We start from the raw sequence: 19,306 nt of genomic DNA on the forward strand, positions 1-19,306 counted from the left end.
GCCAAATTTCATGGTTCATAACATGTATGAGTAGATACAATGATTCAAAATGTACAGTTTGTGATATTGGTAGATGGATATTTAATTCATTTATATGATGTTCATCTGCTGCATATTTTAGTTGAGGTATTGTTCAGTTGAAGCAGAAGAATGTCTTGTACAGAAAATAAGTGTTCACCTTTACCATCATTGTTAACTCTAATTCTTTGGATTTTGTGATAAGATGTGAAATAAATGGTTTGTTTATAGATCTTAAAAAATGTTGTTATTTCAAAGTTTTCAATGTTTTTGTGTAAATAAATAATGTTTCATGATCTAACAAGAATTAAAGTTCAAAGTAAATTTATTGTCAAAGTACGTATATGTCACCATATATCCGACCCTGACATTCATTTTCTTGCAGGCATACTCAATAAATCCATAATGGAATAATAACCATAATAGAATCAATAAAAGACTGCACCAGCTTGGGACAGGATCAGTATGGGAGGTGGTGTCTGGAATAGGTCAGCTCCCTGCTGACTCCCTGGACAACTGCCTGAGCTTATAGACCAAAATTCATTCCTGTGACATGAGAAGCTAGGAGAAGCAGTGTTATGTTCACCATGTGAGCTAAACTGTAGTTTAATCCAGAGAGACTGCAGGAGATGTATCTTGGATGAAATTTTAAACTTGTCCCCATTTCTCCATTGCACATTGAAGTAATTATCAAGCTGAAGTGGCTAAACTACTGATATATTAAGTGTTAAACACAAGAGATTCTGAAAGATGCTGGAAATCCAGAGTAATACACACAAAATGCTGTAGGAACTCAGATTAGGCAGCATCTATGGAAATGAATAAATAGTTGACCCTTCATCAATACTTGAAAGAAAGGGGGGGGGAGTTGCCTGAGTAATAAATTGGGGGGAGGGGGGAAAGGGGCAGGAGGACAAGTCAGAAAGTGGTATGTGAAGCCAGGTGTGTGGGGAGGGGGAATGAAGTTAGAAGTTGGGAAGTTATATTAAATGTTGTCAACTTGCATACTTGCATTGACACAATACTATTTTGTAGAAAATATTGGGAAGTAGATTGTTCAAAATTCAAAGTACCTTTATTACGAAACTAAAGTATATATACATTATATAACCTCGAGACTGTCTCCGTACAGGCAGCCATAGAATAAGAAACCCAAAAGTACCCATTTTAAAAAAAAGTCCCAACAAACACCCAATGTGGAGAAGGGGAGGGAGAACAAAAACAAATCTTGCAAACAATAAAGCAAGCAACAGCACTCAGAATGAAAGTGAATCCATAGATGCAAGGCCTGGAGTAGGCACATAGCTTCAGTGCAGCAAAGAGTGCAGACATCCCACCTCTCCCGGAAGTTCTGGGAGTCTCCCGCATATTGATAGCAGCTCCCTGATGCCGGGAAATTATATACACTATCCCGGAAATTGATTTTTTTTTGAGAAAGAGAGGGAGAGCGAGCATCCTGATTGGTCTCTCTTCGTGCTAAGAGTGGTCCCCAACCACCGGGCTGTGAGGGAACGATATGATTTGGCGATATGAGTCAGCTGCACCTTTCCTCATTCCCTGTCATGCCCACTGTTGAACTTGGAATGCACGTGAGGTCATTACGCACGCGTCATCTATGTCAGCGCGGGAAGATCAACTCCTCGAGCTTGCAAATGACAGTGGGCTCAGAAGTATGTTTGACATAACATCTCTGCCCACATTCTGGATCAAATTCAAGGCTGAATACCCTGAGATAGCCACGAAAGCACTGAAAACGTTGCTTCCATTTCCGACATATCTCTGCGAAGCGGGGTTTTCTGCAATGAATGCAACGAAAACAAAATTGTGGAATAGACTGGACATAAGGAACCCCCTTTGAGTATCGCTGTCTCCCATCACCCCTCGATAGGACCGTCTTGTTGCAGGGAAACAAGCCCAGGGCTCCCACTGATTCAGCGATATTGGTGTGTTGCCATGATTTTATATGTTCATACAGGGAAAATATGCGCTGTATGTTTAATATCCAAACGTTACTTAAAATGTTATAATGCTATTGACTTATCACTTATATTCATGTGAGGAAAATATGCATTGTGTGTTTAATATTAAATTCGTTAGATAAGCCCTTTTAGAAATGAAATTGAGTGTATTAGCCACTTATAAGTGATTTATAGTTGACTTATCACCTATATTCCGGTCGCGATTAACACCACTACCCCCCCCCCCCCGATCGGGTGGTCCGCAAGAATATTGTCAATATTAAACCGGTCCACGGTGCAAAAAAGCTTGGGGACCCCTGCTACGTAGACCTATCAGTTTTCTCTGTGGGCGGGCTTTCCAGTCAACCTCAAAAATAATGACAGTGTTGCTCGCTGCACTGTTTGCAACAGTGACTTTTCTATTGCCCATGGTGGGTTAAGACTGTAAAAGACATGTTGAGGTGAGTTTAACAGGTGTCATTCGTTCATTAGCATAGCTAACATTATTTAAACTAGCTGGCTGGCTGCTAAGGAGCTACGTTATTGATGTCCTACGTGATGAGGCCAAACTCCCTGTAGACTTGCTTAAAGTTGTAATAAAATAAACATGATAATATAATATAAGATCATATTTTAATGTCACATTTTCTGCATATACCCAACTTGGTTTACAGATTAGACAAAATCACTAAACAAAGTATTATATACACCCTTGGAGGTTGACGGGGGGTGGGTGTGGATATGGGGTTGTGGGGGGCAGGGATGCTACCTCCCTGAAATGAGTTTTTGCAGGGTGGGATGTCTGAGAGTGGAGCAATGAGCAGAGCCAGCCCGACCCTCATCTCCAGTCCCGACACCCTGTCTTTATAATCCATCTGGCCTGGCGTTTAAATCATCCAAACTTCGGGTCATTCCTCGCTCTAAGACTTGAACTGGATTTGATAAGGGAACTCGAGGTAAAGAAGCCATTAGGAGATAGTGACCATAATATGATAAGTTTTAAACTACATTTTGAGAGGGAGAAGGGAAAATCGGAAGTGTCGGTATTGCAGTTGAACAAAGGGAACTATGGAGCCATGAGGAAGGAGCTGGCCAAAGTTGACTGGAAAGATACCCTAGCAGGGATGACAGTGGAACAACAATGGCAGGTATTTCTGGGAATAATACAGAAGGTGCAGGATCAGTTCATTCCAAAGAGGAAGAAAGATTCTAAGGGGAGTAAGGGGTGACCATGGCTGACAAGGGAAGTCAAGGATAGTATAAAAATAAAAGAGAAGTATAACATAGCAAAGATGAGCAGGAAGCCAGAGGATTGGGAAACTTTTAAAGAGCAACGGAGGATAACTAAAAAGGCAATACGGGGAGAAAAGATGAAATACGAAGGCAAGCTAGCCAAGAATATAAAGGAGGATAGTAAAAGCTTCTTTAGGTATGTGAAGAGGAAAAAATTAGTTAAGACCAAAGTTGGGCCCTTGAAGATAGAAATGGGTGAATTTATTACGGGGAACAAGGAAATGGCAGACGAGTTGAACAGGTACTTTGGATCTGTCTTCACTAGGGAAGACACAAACAATCTCCCAGATGTAATAGTGGCTGGAGGACCTAGGGCAATGGAGGAACTGAAGGAGATTCACATTAGGCAGAAAATGGTGTTGAATAGTTTGATGGAACTGAAGGCTGATTAATCCCCAGGGCCTGATGGTCTGCACCCCAGGGTACTTAAGGAGGTGGCTCTAGAAATCGTGGATGCATTGGTAATTATTTTCCAATGTTCTATAGATTCAGGATCAGTTCCTGAGGACTGGAGGGTAGCTAATGTTATCCCACTTTTTAAGAAAGGAGGGAGAGAGAAAACAGGCAATTATAGACCAGTTAGCCTGACATCAGTGGTGGGGAAGATGCTGGAATCAATTATAAAAGATGAAATAGCGGCACATTTGGATAACAGTAACAGGATAGGTCCGAGTCAGCATGGATTTATGAAGGGGAAATCATGCTTGACTAATCTTCTGGAATTTTTTGAGGATGTAACTTTGAAAATGGACGAGTGGATGTAGTGTACCTGGACTTTCAGAAAGCCTTTGATAAGGTCACACATAGGAGATTAGTGGGCAAAATTAGAGCACATGGTACTGGGGGTAGGGTACTGACATGGATCGTAGATTGGTTGGCGGACAGGAAACAAAGAGTAGGGATTAACGGGTCCCTTTCAGAATGGCAGGTGGTGACTAGTAGGGTACTGCAAGGCTCGGTGCTGGGACTGCAGCTATTTACAATATACATTAATGATTTAGATGAAGGGATTAAAAGTAACATTAGCAAATTTGCAGATGACACAAAGCTGGGTGGTAGTGTGAAATGTGTGGAGGATGTTGAGATAATGCAGGATGGCTTGGATAGGTTGGGTGAGTGGGCAGATGCATGGCAGATGCAGTTTAATGTGGATAAATGTGAGGTTATCCACTTTGGTGGCAAGAACAGGAAGGCAGATTACTATTTGAATGGTGTCAAATTAGGAAAAGGGGAAGTACGACGAGATCTTGGTGTCCTTGTTCATCAGTCACTGAAAGTAAGCATGCAGGTACAGCAGGCAGTGAAGAAAGCTAATGGCATGTTGGCCTTCATAACAAGGGGAGTTGGAGTATAGGAGCAGAGAGGTCTTTCTGCAGTTGTACAGAGCCCTGGTGAGACCACACCTGCAGTATTGTGTACAGTTTTGGTCTCCAGATTTGAGGAAGGACATTCTTGCTATTGAGGGAGTGCAATGGAGGTTCATGAGGTTAATTCCCAGGATGGCGGGACTGCCATATGTTGAAAGATTGGAGCGACTGGGCTTGTATACACTGGAATTTAGAAGGATGAGAGGGGATCTGATTGAAACATATAAGATTATTAAAGGATTGGACATGCTAGAGGCAGGAAACATGTTCCTGATGTTGGGGGAAGTCCAGAACCAGAGGCCACAGTTTAGGAATAAGGGGTAAGCCATTTAGAACAGAGTTGGGGAAACACTTTTTCACCCAGAGAGTTGTGGATCTGTGAAATGCTCTGTCTCAGAAGGCAGTGGAGGCCAGTTCTCTGGATGCTTTCAAGAAAGAGGTAGATCTCTTAATGATAGCGGAGTCAAGGGATATGGGGAGAAGGCAGGAACGGGGTACTGATTGTGGATGATCAGCCATGATCACAGTGAATGGCGGTGCTGGCTCGAAGGGCTGAATGACCTACTCCTGCACCTATTGTCTATTGTCTAAGATCTGGGTCCTGTCACGTTGATATGCTCTGGGTCTGGACCATGCTGTCACTTTCTGGCCCATACCTGACCTTTCAAAATTGGCCCAGCACTTAGTATCGACCCAAACTCGCTCTCAGTTTGGATGGACAGGCTTCAAAGCTCATCTGCTCCGACATTTCTCTGCTTTGCATGCCCCGACTCCATCTCGAGCATGCCTCGACCTTGTTCCGACCATTTCTCTTCGAACATGCCTTGACCCTTGATTCACCCTTGCCTTCCCTTGCTTCTTCATTGTTTGCAGTGGTGATCATTTACCTTTTTTTTGAAGAGAAAGTTTTATAAGTAAAGTATTTGTATTTCTCGTTTTGAGGACTGTCGGTAAGTTGCCGCTTATCTTCAGTAGCACCATCTTAAATTTGAACTGGTAATAGTATGAAGGTGAATGGAGAGGACTGAATCATACTGAAATCAGTGCAGGGTGCTGGAAATGCTCGGCAGCTGTGGAATCCCATTTACCCGTGACCTAGTTTGATTAGCGTGCAGCTTCCTGTACATATAGAACATGATCCACACTAGCCTGAGGAACTATATCTCATGACCTTTTGGAAAACCTTGCTGCCTTCAGTACTCAAGTTTGAATTCTCATTCTCTGTGGCAGAAGTGTTCATTTCGGCTGCAAGACTTGTAAATGGGATAAGTGCTTAGTGTTTCTCTCTTCATTAGCATGGCTTGATGTACTGGCCATGTCCTGAGGTCCTATTATTAGCCACATAAAACACGACCAAAGTATAATCACTGTCTCACTGCCCCCATTAGCCGACTTGACTTTACTTCTTCCTGTCCAAATGCGATTTCTCTTATTCAACATACAGTACCGACAACTTCTCTATAACTTGGCCAGTTTCTGTTCTTTCTCTTTTCGTAGCTGTTAACCTTCTGAATGCTTCCAGTATTTTGTTTTTTTTTATTTCTGATTTTAGCGAGGGAAATATGTGATGAGGAAGTTTTGAAAGGAATTTGAGGGAAAAGTTTTTCTTTACACACTAGATACATGGGATTCCCTAAGAGCCAGTGAGATGGATAATGGACCTAGATGGATTTTTAAAAAAATGGTCAGCGCAGACGTGGTGGGCAGAATCATCCGTGTCCGTGTTATACAATTTGTGCTTTAAGTTTATCAGAAACTAAACCTCCGCCTCCAGCTTTGCCGTCGACCGAAGGCTGGTTACCAGCGGTGTTCGCACCTGGGTTCCAGCCCTGGGGCGTATGGGCAGCAGCCGCCGATCGCGGTGATCACAGCCCCACGGTGAGGGTTTGTATCGGCGGCTGCCGCCGCTAACATCACTACTTCTGATTTCGAAGACTGATTATAAATCCAAAGGTCTCGCTCACGAACAGAATTTCCGTCTAAAAAGAATTATAATATTCCCCTTCAACCCCAGTTAATCACTTTCAGGGGAGGGAGAATCAAAGTCGGTTCGCGCAAGAGAGAGAGACGCAATAAACTTTCTTAAACGTCATGTGGTCAAAGCTGAAGAAGGAACGCCTTAAGGCGGAGATTACCCCGGCGCTGGGAAACCTATGGGCATTGTTGCAGGAGTTTGAATATTCTAATTAGAGGAAACGCCAGTGACAACTTGACAAAAATAGAGCCGAAGGTCACACTTCGCTGAGCCCGTTCCTGTCTTCTGCACTCGCGGCTCTTCTTCCTCCGACCGACTCGCTTCGCGGCAGGATGGTGGTGGTGGTATCCGGCGCATTGTTAGGCGCCGCGCTCTTCACCCTCTTGGCTCTCGCCGTTTTCCACTTGCTCAGTAATTACATCCGAACGTGGAACAAACTAAAATGCGTCCCCGGGCTTAGCCCGACTTTACCGATATTGGGCAACGCGCTACTCTTTAAACCCGGTGGCGAAGGTAAGCATCTCGGCGTCGGGCATTGATGGCCTACAATTGAGTGTAATTTCAATAAGGCTCATTCTCGGCCCGCCGAATTCCCCCAGCAGAGTGCTTTTGTTTGCGCAAGATTCCAACATCTGCATTTTCTTGTGTCTCCGACCTGCTTTTGATGTTGTAACATGATTTGATCCGTCACACTCTCGGATCTATGTGCAAACACACTTTTTGAACTCTGCGCAAATAATAAGTTTGCAGCATTTAACGTTCAGTGAAAAAAAATACAAGAATTGAATACCGGGGGAAGTGATGGTTCACTCGAAATATATGCCATCCTGACTGTTTATATCTTTTATTCGGGGAGGAGAATAAACAGAAATTGTTACTTATATCTTGGAAATATAATATTTAATCATTCAGAACTAAAAGCTTGGCATCATGGCACACTCATTCCTCTTGGCTAACCACAAGTGACACGAGAAAGTGTGGACGCTGGAATCAAGAGCAACAGACAACCTGCCTTCCTCCCACAGGTGCTGCTCGTCCCGGGTCAGTTGTTCCGGTAGATAGTGTGTTGCCGTTTGTTATCGGCGATTCAGCGTGTATACGAGATCGACCAGCTAACGCAGTTTCTGTTGTAGAGAAATCATTGGCCACAGTCAGTGCATTTTAGTGAATCAAAACTAATTTTAACATTAGAACAGTGACATTATTTAATCTCTATTGCCCCCCTAGCAAGAGACCAGAAGTAACAGAAAAATGAGATTGAATCCACTGTTAGTGAAGATCAGTTCATGTATTTAGATACAACCGTATACTTTTCAAAGAGCGGCGCCGATGTGCAGCATATTTATTCTAGCCTGTATCTGCATTTAAATGGGTGAAGCAGAATCTTTTGAACAGAGATTTTAAATGTTTGGTAGATTTTCTTTTATATCCCGATCACTTAGTTTGTTCATTAAGATTGTAGAAAGTGTGCACAGTAGCAGCGGCAGCGAAGCGGGCATTTCAGAAGTTTCTCCAGATGTTCCTCCGCACTCTCACGTCTGTCTCCATCAAATCAGAATTGTGCACGGTCCCCTACTTGACAGATTACAGATATCATTCACCGGAGAGGCTGTGCGCGCTGCTGTCGCGCCGCCATCTTCTCCTCCTAAGGACATTATCCCTAATTGGACTGTAACTCTAGAGCCTCCCACTCTAACCCTGGTCCACTCCAGCAATGGTTGCCATTTAAACCTTGCTTATTTGTATTAGCCATTCCAATGTTGGTAATAACCCAAGATATTCATGCTCCCTAGACAAGTCTTGAATGGCCCTGCTTGCATTTTAAAACTGGGACATAAAGTTCACAAGGAACTGTCTCCAACTTGCTCTGTGATCTCCCACTCTGCAGACTGGGAATTCTAGAATGATTGTCTTATTGAATGATATAGATTTAAGATCAAACTGGTTGGATTGTAATTCTGTGCCTTAAAAATGCTCAATGAACGTTTTTATCATGTATCTTTGTGTTTCGCCTTTCCAACAACTTGTGTTTTGGTTGTTTAGAATTTTTTCGTCAACTGATAGAATTTACGACCCAATTTAGAGATCAACCATTAATGAAATTTTGGTTGGGAACACTACCATTTGTCGTGTTGCTTCATGCAGAGACCGTGGAGGTAAGAAATATGTTAATGCTCTTTATTTTTGAAGTTAATTTTTCTAAAAGTATTATTTTTTAATTCATGAGATGAGGAGGTTGATGTGAAAGCGACAATTACTGCTTTCATTACGGGGCAATTAACAGTTAAGTGGTTGCACCAATTAGTTTCTGATCAATGGTAATACAGACTAATTAGGGATAGTGTCATGGCTGCAGAAAAGGAGGAAGTCATAGAGTGATGGTTTACTGAGTCAGTGTGGGTGGAAGTCAGAAACAGGAAAAGGGCAATAACTCTACTAGGTGTTTTTATAGCCCCCCCTCCCCAATAGTAACAGGGATATTGAGCAGCAGATAAGGAGACAGATTCTGGAATGGTGCAATAACAATAGGGTTGTTGTGATGGGAGATTTTAACTTTCCTAATATCGATGGGCATTTCCTTAGCACAAGGGGATTAGATGGGTGGAGTTTGTTAGGTGTGTTCAGGAAGGTTTCCTGACACAATATGTAGATTAGCCATCTAGAGGAGAGGCTATACTTGCTCTGGTATTGGGAAATGAACCTGGTCAGGTGTCAGATCTCTCGGTGGGAGAGCATTTTGGAGGTAGTGACCACAAATCTATCTCCTTCACCATTGTGCTGAAGAGGGATAGGAACAGACAATTTGGGAAAACATTTAATTGTGGTAGGGGGAAATATGATCTATTAGGCAGGGACTTGGGAGCAGATGTTCTCAGGGAAATGCATGGCAGAAATGTGGCAAATGTCCAAGGAACATTTGCATAGGTGTGTTCCATTGAGGCAGGAAAAGGATGGTAGAATGAAAGAACCATGGTGTCCAAAGTATGTGGAAAATCTAGTTAAGAAGAAAAGCTTACGAAAGGTTCAAGAAACTAGGTACTGTTAGAGCTCTAGAAAATTACAAGATTGCTAGGAAGGAACTTAAGAATGGAATTAGGAGAGCCAGAAGGGGCCATGCAGAGGCCTTGGTGAGCAGGATTAAGGAAAACCCCAAGGCATTCTACAAGTATGTGAAGAGCAAGAGGTGAGCCGTGAGAGAATAGGATCAATCAGGTGCAATAGTGGAAACGTGCATGGAGACAGAGGAGGTAGCAGAGGTACTTGATGAATACTTTGCTTCAGTATTCACCAGGGGAAAAGACCTTGGCAATTGTGGGGATGACTTTTCAGTGGACTGAAACGCTTGAGCATATAGACATTAAGAAGGAGGATGTGCTGGAGGTTTTGAAAAGCATTAAGTTGGATAAGTCACAGGGACTGGATGAGATTTACCCCAGGCTATTGTGGGAAGCAAGGGAGGAGATTGCTTGAGCTTCTTGCAATGATCTTTGCATCATCGATTGGGGCGGGAGAAGTACCGGGAGATTGGAGGGTTGCAAATGTTGTTCCCTTGTTCAAGAAAAGGAGTAGAGATAACCCAGGAAATTATAGACCAGTGAGTCTGACTTCAGTGGTGGGCAAGTTGTTGGAGAAGATCCTGAGAGGCAGGATTTGGAGAGACATAATCTGATTAGGGATAGTTGGCATGGCTTTGTCTTTTTTTTTTCCCCCTCCCCCCTCACCCTCTCTCCCTCGGCATGGCTTTGTCAAGGGCAGGTCATGGCTTACGAGCCTGATTGAATTCTTTGATGATGTAACAAACCACATTGATGAAGATAGAGCAGTGGACGGAGTGTATATGGATTTCAGTAAGGCATTTGATAAGGTTCCCCATGCAAGGCTCCTTCAGAAAGTAAGGAGGCATAAGATCCAAGGAGATATTGCTTTGTGGATCCAGAATTGGCTTGCCCACAGAAGGCAAAAGGTGGTTGTAGTTGGTTTGTGTTCTACATGGAAGCCGGTGATCAGTGGTGTTCCGCAGGGATCTGTTCTGGGACCCTTCCTCTTTGTGATTTTTATAAATGACCTGGATGGGTGGGTTAGTAATTTTGTTGATGACACAAAGGTTGGCAGTGTTGTGGATAGTCTGGAGGGTTGTTGGAGTATATAGCGGGTCATCGATAGGATGCAGAACTGGGCTGAGAAGTGGCAGATGGACTTCAACCCACGTAAGTGTGAAGTGGTTCATTTTGGTAGGTCCAATTTGAAGACAGAATTTTGCATCATCAATTTATGCTCCCAGTTTGAGTGTTGATAGGACACTTAAAGCTGCTGCACAGGTTGACAGCATAGTTAAGAATGCGTGTGGTGTGTTGTTATTGATCAACTGTGGGATTGAGTTGAAGAGCCGTGAGGTAATGTTCCAGCTATACAAGACCTTGGTCAGATCCCACTTGGAGTACTGTGTTCGATTCTGGTCACCTCATGACAGGAAGGAAGTGGATACTATAGAGAGAGTGCAGTGGAGATTTACAAGGATGTTGCCTGGATTGGAGGGCGTACCTTATAGGTTGAGTGCACTTGACCATTTCTCCTTGGAGTGCTGGAGGATGAAAGGTGAACTGATAGAGGTGTATAAGATGATGAGGGGCTGAAATGGGTAACACAAGAGGGCATAGTTTTAAGGTGCTTGGAAGTAGGTACTGAGGGGATGTCAGGGGTAAATTCTTCACACAGAACATGGTGGGTGCGTGGAATGGTCTGCCGGCAGTGGTGGAGGCAGATACAACAGGGTCTTTTAAGAGCATCTTAGATAGGTACATGGAGCTTAGAAAAAAAATAGAGGGCTATGTGCTAGGGAAATTCTAGACAGTGTCTAGAGTAGGTTACATTGTTGGCACAACACTGTAGGCCGAAGGGCCTGTAATGTGCTGTAAATTTCTATGTTGACTATGATAAAGAAAGTGAAATATTTGACAGTGGTAATATCTGTCAGTTCAAAGGACTGTAAGGTGTTGCAATCATCCCCACTTTCATTCTTGTTATTAGAGAGGTCATTAATGAAGCTGCCAGGATATGTTTGGGGTAATGATGTAGACCTGAAAAAAATCTGTCACAGCATATTGGAGCAAAAGATATTTAGTCTTGCACAGCCAAATATCTTTTTTTTTGGCAAGTTTAACTCCAGCCAGTGATTTTTCACTGATTGTAATTGGTCTCATATTTGTTCAGAACTGCCTGGCTTTCAGTCTGGAATTCAGTCCTATTTGTTCATGCTATCGATTTTACGTGGGATTAATTAGATCAGAGATTGATGGCAGTGTACAGTTCATCTCTGTCATTGTACTAGTTATTTATGAAGATTTCTGCCTGAACTATTCCTTCAGACAGGATTGATGAAAAAGACCTTTCATCATAACTGAAGCATTGTTATTAACCAGAAAAGTTAACTGTTTTTTTCCCTCAGATGCTGCTTGGCTTGATGAGTGTTTCGACCACAATCCACCTTATTTAACTTCAGTTAAACTTCATCTCAAGTTAAAACTTTCTAAAAGCAAAATATTCATGATCCAGCAGCATATCTGAAAAATTGTTCATTTCCAAACTGGAGTTAGCATACTGCAGAATTCATCCTGAGTTTAAACAAAGTGTGGAGTTTGTAAGGAGTATTTGTTGGCTAGTTTTGGAACCAGCCAGCCATTTAACGTGCACATTTTCAATCAAAGTCTAAACATTGAAGAATGCAAATTCCAGTAAAACTGCAGATGCTGGAAATCCAAATAAAAACAGAAATTTCAGGAAGCACTCAATATATCAGGCAGTATTGGTGGAAAGAGAAACAGTTAATGTTTCAGGTCTGAGACCCTTCATCAGAAATGGTATCTAACTAGGATCTATTTTGTAATTCTTCAGGTAATACTGGGCAGTTCCAAGCACCTTGAAAAATCCTATTTGTACATATTTCTTCAGCCATGGCTTGGTACTGGATTGCTAACAAGGTATTGTTCGGGCAACTAGACGTTTGCATTTCAATTTTTTTTCCTATTAAACCATAAAGCCTAAGAATATTTCAGGTTAATTTTCAGAGATGTATTGAAGACAATAGAAAATTAATTTTTGATCCTTAGGGTTTTTAGCGCACTGTCTCCATTTGGAAGTTACATTAGTTGCATTAGCAGCTGAGCAAGGTTGTTACCACCTGTAGATCTTGTGCAATGTCAGTAAGTGTTGTTTGCAGTAAATATTTAAGAACATGACAATTAAGGCCTCTTGAACTGCTTTGCTGTTCATTAAGAGGAAAACAGATCTGATCGAGACCTCACACACAAAATGCTGGAGAAACTCAGCTGGTTCTTTCTTCACTAAGGAGGATATAAATAATCTTCTGGAAATAGTAGGGGACAGAGGGTCCAGTGAGAGGGAGGAACTGAGGGAAATACATGTTAGTAGGGAAGTGGTGTTAGGTAAATTGAAGGGGTTAAAGGCGGATAAATCCCCAGGGCCAGATGGTCTGCATCCCAGAGTGCTTAAGGAAGTAGCCCAAGAAATAGTGGATGTATTAGTGATAATTTTTCAAAACTCTTTAGATTCTGGACTAGTTCCTGAGGATTGGAGGGTGGCTAATGTAACCCCACTTTTTAAAAAAGGAGGGAGAGAGAAACCAGGGAATTATAGACCAGTTAGCCTAACATCGGTGGTGGGGAAACTGCTAGAGTCAGTTATCAAAGATGTGATAACAGCACATTTGGAAAGCGGTGAAATCATCGGACAAAGTCAGCATGGATTGTTGAAAGGAAAATCATGTCTGATGAATCTCATAGAATTTTTTGAGGATGTAACTAGTAGAGTGGATAGAGGAGAACCAGTGGATGTGGTATATTTGGATTTTCAAAAGGCTTTTGACAAGGTCCCACACAGGAGATTAGTGTGCAAACTTAAAGCACATGGTATTGGGGGTAAGGTATTGATGTGGATAGAGAATTGGTTGGCAGACAGGAGGCAAAGAGTGGGAATAAACGGGACCTTTTCAGAATGGCAGGCAGTGACTAGTGGGGTACTGCAAGGCTCAGTGCTGGGACCCCAGTTGTTTATATATTAATGACTTGGATGAGGGAATTAAATGCAGCATCTCCAAGTTTGCGGATGACACGAAGCTGGGCGGCAGTGTTAGCTATGAGGAGGATGCTAAGAGGATGCAGGGTGACTTGGATAGGTTGGGTGAGTGGGCAAATTCATGGCAGATGCAATTTAATGTGGATAAATGTGAAGTTATCCACTTTGGTGGCAAAAATAGGAAAACAGATTATTATCTGAATGGTGGCCGATTAGGAATAGGGGAGGCGCAACGAGACCTGGGTGTCATTATACACCAGTCATTGAAAGTGGACATGCAGGTACAGCAGGCGGTGAGAAAGGCGAATGGTATGCTGGCATTTATAGCGAGAGGATTCGAGTACAGGAGCAGGGAGGTATTACTGCAGTTGTTCAAGGCCTTGGCGAGACCACACCTGGAGTATTGTGTGCAGTTTTGGTCCCCTAATCTGAGGAAAGACATCCTTGCCATAGAGGGAGTACAAAGAAGGTTCACCAGATTGATTCCTGGGATGGCAGGACTTTCATATGATGAAAGACTGGATCAACTAGGCTTATACTCGTTGGAATTTAGAAGATTGAGGGGGGATATGATTGAAACGTATAAAATCCTAAAGGGATTGGACAGGCTAGATGCAGGAAGATTGTTTCTGATGTTGGGGAAGTCCAGCACGAGGGGTCACAGTTTGAGGATAAAGGGGAAGCCTTTTAGGACCGAGATTAGGAAAAACTTCTTCACACAGAGAGTGGTGAATCTGTGGAATTCTCTGCCACAGCAAACTGTTGAGGCCAGTTCATTGGCTATATTTAAGAGGGAGTTAGATATGGCCCTTGTGGCTACGGGGATCAGGGGGTATGGAGGGAAGGCAGGTACAGGGTTCTGAGTTGGATGATCAGCCATGATCATACTGAATGGCAGTGCAGGCTCGAAGGGCCAAATGGCCTACTCCTGCACCTATTTTCTATGTTTCTATGTCAGGTAGCATCTATGGAAGGGAATAAAGAGCTAAGCCAATGTTTCAGGCCAAGGCCCTTCATCAGGTTTTATATGAAGGGTCTCAGTCCAAAATATCAATTTTTTTTTCCTTTCCATAGATGCTACCTGATGTGCTGAGTTCCTCCAACATTCTATGTGTGTCGCTCTGGATTTCCAGCATCTGTAGTATCTCTTTGTTTCTGATCTTGGCCTCACTACCACTTCCCTCCCTCACACTTCCTTTGATTCCAAACACGAGAACATCTGCAGTGGCTGGAGATCTGAGCAACACGCACAAAATGCTGGAGGAACTCAGAAACCAGTTTTGTGTTTGTTCCTTTGATTCCAATGTCTGTCATTCTCTATCGTGAGCGTATTCATTAATGGCCTCCACATTTCCCCAGGGTGGAGAATGAAATTATTGTAATTGTTCACTTCGTAGCCATCCTTATCAATTCTGTCAGAGCTGTATATGTTTCAATAATAACCACCTCTCTTCTGCAATATCAAACATTCATCTGGAGAATCATTGTAATGTACCTTCTCTGCACCGTAGACCAGTGGTCCCCAACCTCCGGCCCGCGAAGCATGCAGTGGTGCAGCGGTAGCCGGAACGCACCCAGCACATCTTTAAGAAAAAAGCCGAAATAAACAAGCTAATTAGGCACCTAATTAATTAGCTTGTTTATTTCGGCTTTTTTCTTAAAGATGTGCTGGATGCGTTCCAGCTACTGCTTCACCCCTGCATGCTTCGCGGCCCGGTATGGGTCCGCGGCCCAGAGTCCGGGGACCACTGCCGTAGAGTCACAGACTACTGTAGTACAGATACTGTGCAGAAAACAACAAATACTGGGCTGAAAGTGTTATATTTGAATGCAAGCAGCATGAGAAATAAAGTGGACAATCTTGAAATTCAGCTACAGATTGGCAAGTACGACGTTGTGGCCATCTCTGAAACTTGGCTAAAGGATAGCTGCCGTTGGGAGCTGAAAGTCCAACGATATACGGTGTATTGGAAAGATAGGTCAGTAGACAAAGAGGGTGGTATGGCCCAGTGTATAAGAAATTAAATCATTAGAAAGGGATGACATGGGATCAGAAGGTGTCAAGTCTCTGTGGGTTGAGTTAAGAAATGGCAAGTGTAAAAGGGCTTTAATGGCAGTTGTATACAGGCCTCCAAACAGCAGCCGGGATGTGGATTACAAATTACAGCAGGAGATAGAAAAGGTATGTCAGAAGGGCAATGTCAGGATAATTGTTGGGGATTTTAACATGAAAGTGGATTGGGGAAACCAGGCCAGTACTGGACCTCAAGGGAAGGAATTTGTAGAAAGTCTGAGGGATGGATTTTTAGAACAGCTTGTTGTTGAGTCCACTAGGGGATCAGCTGTGCTAGATTGGGTATTGTGTAATGATCCGGAGGTGATAAGAGAGCTTTAGGTTAAGGAACCCTTATGAAATAGTGATCACAATATGATAGAGTTTCACTTTGAAATTTGAGAAGGAGAAACTAAATTCCAATGTGTTGATATCTCAGTGGAATAAAAGAAATTACAATGGCATGAGAGGGGAACTGGCCAAGTTTGACTGGAAAGGGGCACTAACAGGAAGGACAGCAGAGCAGAAATGACTGGAGTATCTGCGAAAAACGAGGGAAATGCAAGACAGATATATTCCAAATAAGAAAAAATTTTTGAATGGAAGAAGGACACTACCATGGCTGACAAGTGAAATCAGAGCCAAAGTGAAAACAAAGGAGAAGGCATGCAATGAAGCCAAAGTTTGTGGCAAGATAGAGGATTGGGAAGCTTTTGAAAACCTGCAGAAGGAAATTAAGGAAGTCATTATGAAAGCAAGCTGGTGACTAATATCAAAGAAGATACTAAAAGCTTTTTTTAAGTATATAAAGGCTAAGAGAGAGTTGGAGGTAGATATAGGACCAATAGAAAATGATGCTGGAGATATTATAATGAGAGACGCAGAGATGGCAGGGGAAATAAATGCGTATTTTGCATCAGTCTTCACAGTGGAAGGCATCTACGGTATACAAGACATTCAAGAGTGTCAGGGAAGTGAAATATGTGGAGTGAAAATTACGACTGAGAAGGTGCTCAGGAAGCTTAATGGTCTGAGGGTGGATAAATCTCTTGGACCTGATGGAATGCACCCTTGGGTTCTGAACGAAGTAGCTGGAGAGAATGCGGAGCGTTTATGATGATCTTTAAGGAATTGATAGGTTCAGGCATTGTACCGGATGACTGGAAAATTGCAAACGTTACTCTGCTATTTAAGAAGAGTGGAAGACAGCAGGAAGGAAACTATAGACCTGTTGGCCTGACATCAGTGGTTGGGAATTTGTTGGAATCGATTGTTAGGGATGATATTACGGAATACCTGGAGGCATATGACAAGATAGGCCAAAGCCAGCATGGTTTCCTGAAAGGAAAATCCTGCCTGACTAACCTACTTCAATTTTTTGAGGAAATTACAAGCAGGGTTGACAAAGGAGATGCGGTAAATGTGGTGTACTTGGATTTTCAGAAGGCCTTTGACAAGGTGCCGCACATGAGGCTGCTTAGCAAGACAAGAACCTATGGAATTACAGGGAAGCTACTAGCATGGGTTGAGCATTGGCTGATTGGCAGAAAAACAGAGAGTGGGAATAAAGGGATCCTATTCTGGCTGGCTGCCAGTTACAGGTGGAATTCCACAGGGGCTGGTGTTGGGACCGCTGCTTTTTACGATGTATGTCAATGATTTGGATAATGAGATTAATGGATTTGTGGCTAAATTTGCCAATGATACAAAGATAGGTGGAGGAGCGGGTGGTGTTGAGGAAACAGAGAGCCTGCAGAGAGACTTAGATAGTTTAGGGGAATGGACAAATAAGTGGCAAATGAAATACAATGTTGGAAAGTGTATGGTCATGCACTCTGGTGGAAGAAATAAACGGGTAGACTATTATTTAGATGGAGAGAGAATTCAAAAGGCAGAGATGCAAAGGGACTTAGGAGTCTTTGTGCAGGATACCCTAAAGGTTAACCTCCAGGTTGAGTCAGTGGTGAAGAAGGCGAATGCAATGTTGGCATTCATTTCTAGAGGTATAGAATATAAGAGCAGGGATGTGATGTTGAGGCTCTATCAGGCACTCATGACACCACAGTTGGAGTATTGTATGCAGTTTTTGGCTCCTTACTTTAGAAAGGATATACGTACATTGGAAAGGGTTCAGAGAAGATTCATGAGAATGATTCCTGGAATTAAAGGGTTATTGTATGAGGAATGTCTGGCAGCTCTTGGGCTGTATTCCCTGGAGTTCAGGAGAATGAGGGGAAATCTCATAGAAACATTCTGAATGTTAAAAGGTCTGAACAGATTAGATATGGCAAAGTTACTTCCCATGGTAGTGGAGTCTAGGACAAGAGGGCACGACTTCAGGATTGAAGGACGTCCATCTACAATAGAGATGCAGAGAAAATACTTCCATCAGAGGGTGGTAAATCTGTGAAATTTGCTGCCATGAGCAGCTGTGGAGACCAAGTCATTGGGTGCATTTAAGGCAGTGATAGATAAATTCTTGATTATCCAGGTGTCAAAGCATATGGGGAGAAGGCAGGAGAGTTAGGATGTTTGGAAGAATTGGATCAGCAGTGATTGAATGATGGAGCAGACTCGATGGGCCGAATGGCCTACTTCTGCTCCTGTATCTTATGGTCTTATTAGCCCTTTAGCTCATCTAGTCCATGCCAATTTGATCTTCTGCCCAGTCCCATCTACCTTCACCCCAACTATATCTCTCCAAACCCCTCCTATCCATGTATCTATACAAATCTCTCTTACAAGGGGTGATTGATAAGTTTGTGGCCTAAGGTAGAAGGAGTCAATTTTAGAAAGCATAGCACATTTAATTTTCAACATAGTCCCCTCCTGCATTTACGCACTTAGTCCAGCAGTCGTGGAGCATATGGATCCCTTATTTGTAGAAGTTGGCATCTTGGACCTTCAGAAAGTGGTCCACAGCAGGGGTGATTGATAAGTTCGTGGCCTAAGCTGGAAGGAGATGAGTTATACAGCTTCTGTTACATGCACATGCAGTTCAACTGTTTCAGTGATTATGCAGAAAGTTTGAAGTTAACATTTCCTTCTCCATCTCCTTTAAAAAGAAATTTGTCTGCCAGTAAACTTGGAAGAACTGTTCACCAAGACTGTTTAAAATGGTGAAAGGAGCAACCTACAATACCATTGCTGATTTTAGCTGATATTCAGGGTTATGCAATAGATGAATCCCTTATTATGAAGTTACATAAATATTAATTTTTAATAGAATTCTTTCGCAATCAATCATGAAGTTCCTATTTAACATGTCATATTGGTCACTGCACAAGGTTATAGTGCAGGTGGTGCTGGGAGAGTTGACCTCTTTATTAAAATTCCTGATACAAGTTGAAGCTGTGGGATTGATTTTGATAAAATGAAAATGCTGCAGCTGGGGGATATGTGAAGTAAAAACAAAAGCTGGTGGACATAATCAGCAGGTCTGGTACCAAGTTATTCTATAATATCAGTGTCCTGGCTTCAGAGCAGGTCTGGTAGGTGATCCCCCTGAAACGTTATCTCTGTTTCTCTTCCCACAGATGTTGCCTGTGTT

General features: G+C 42.7%; 1 protein-coding gene across 2 annotated transcripts in view; it reads left to right on the forward strand.

The window, feature by feature from the left end:
• The first annotated feature begins 6,736 nt into the window (after positions 1–6,736).
• The window catches only part of LOC134343990 (cytochrome P450 4V2-like), a 43,574-nt gene continuing 31,004 nt past the window's right edge, over positions 6,737–19,306 (forward strand). Inside the window, exons 1-3 of one of the 2 annotated variants that reach the window (XM_063043018.1) lie at positions 6,737–7,124; positions 8,655–8,767; positions 12,504–12,589. In XM_063043018.1, coding sequence (XP_062899088.1) covers positions 6,944–7,124; positions 8,655–8,767; positions 12,504–12,589 — 380 coding nt within the window. In that variant the 5' untranslated portion in view covers positions 6,737–6,943. The remainder of the gene's footprint in view (positions 7,125–8,654; positions 8,768–12,503; positions 12,590–19,306) is intronic. The other variant, XM_063043017.1, reaches the window with a different exon arrangement.

This window comes from Mobula hypostoma, chromosome 3 (genome assembly GCF_963921235.1).
Source record: "Mobula hypostoma chromosome 3, sMobHyp1.1, whole genome shotgun sequence".
NCBI lineage: Eukaryota > Metazoa > Chordata > Chondrichthyes > Myliobatiformes > Myliobatidae > Mobula > Mobula hypostoma.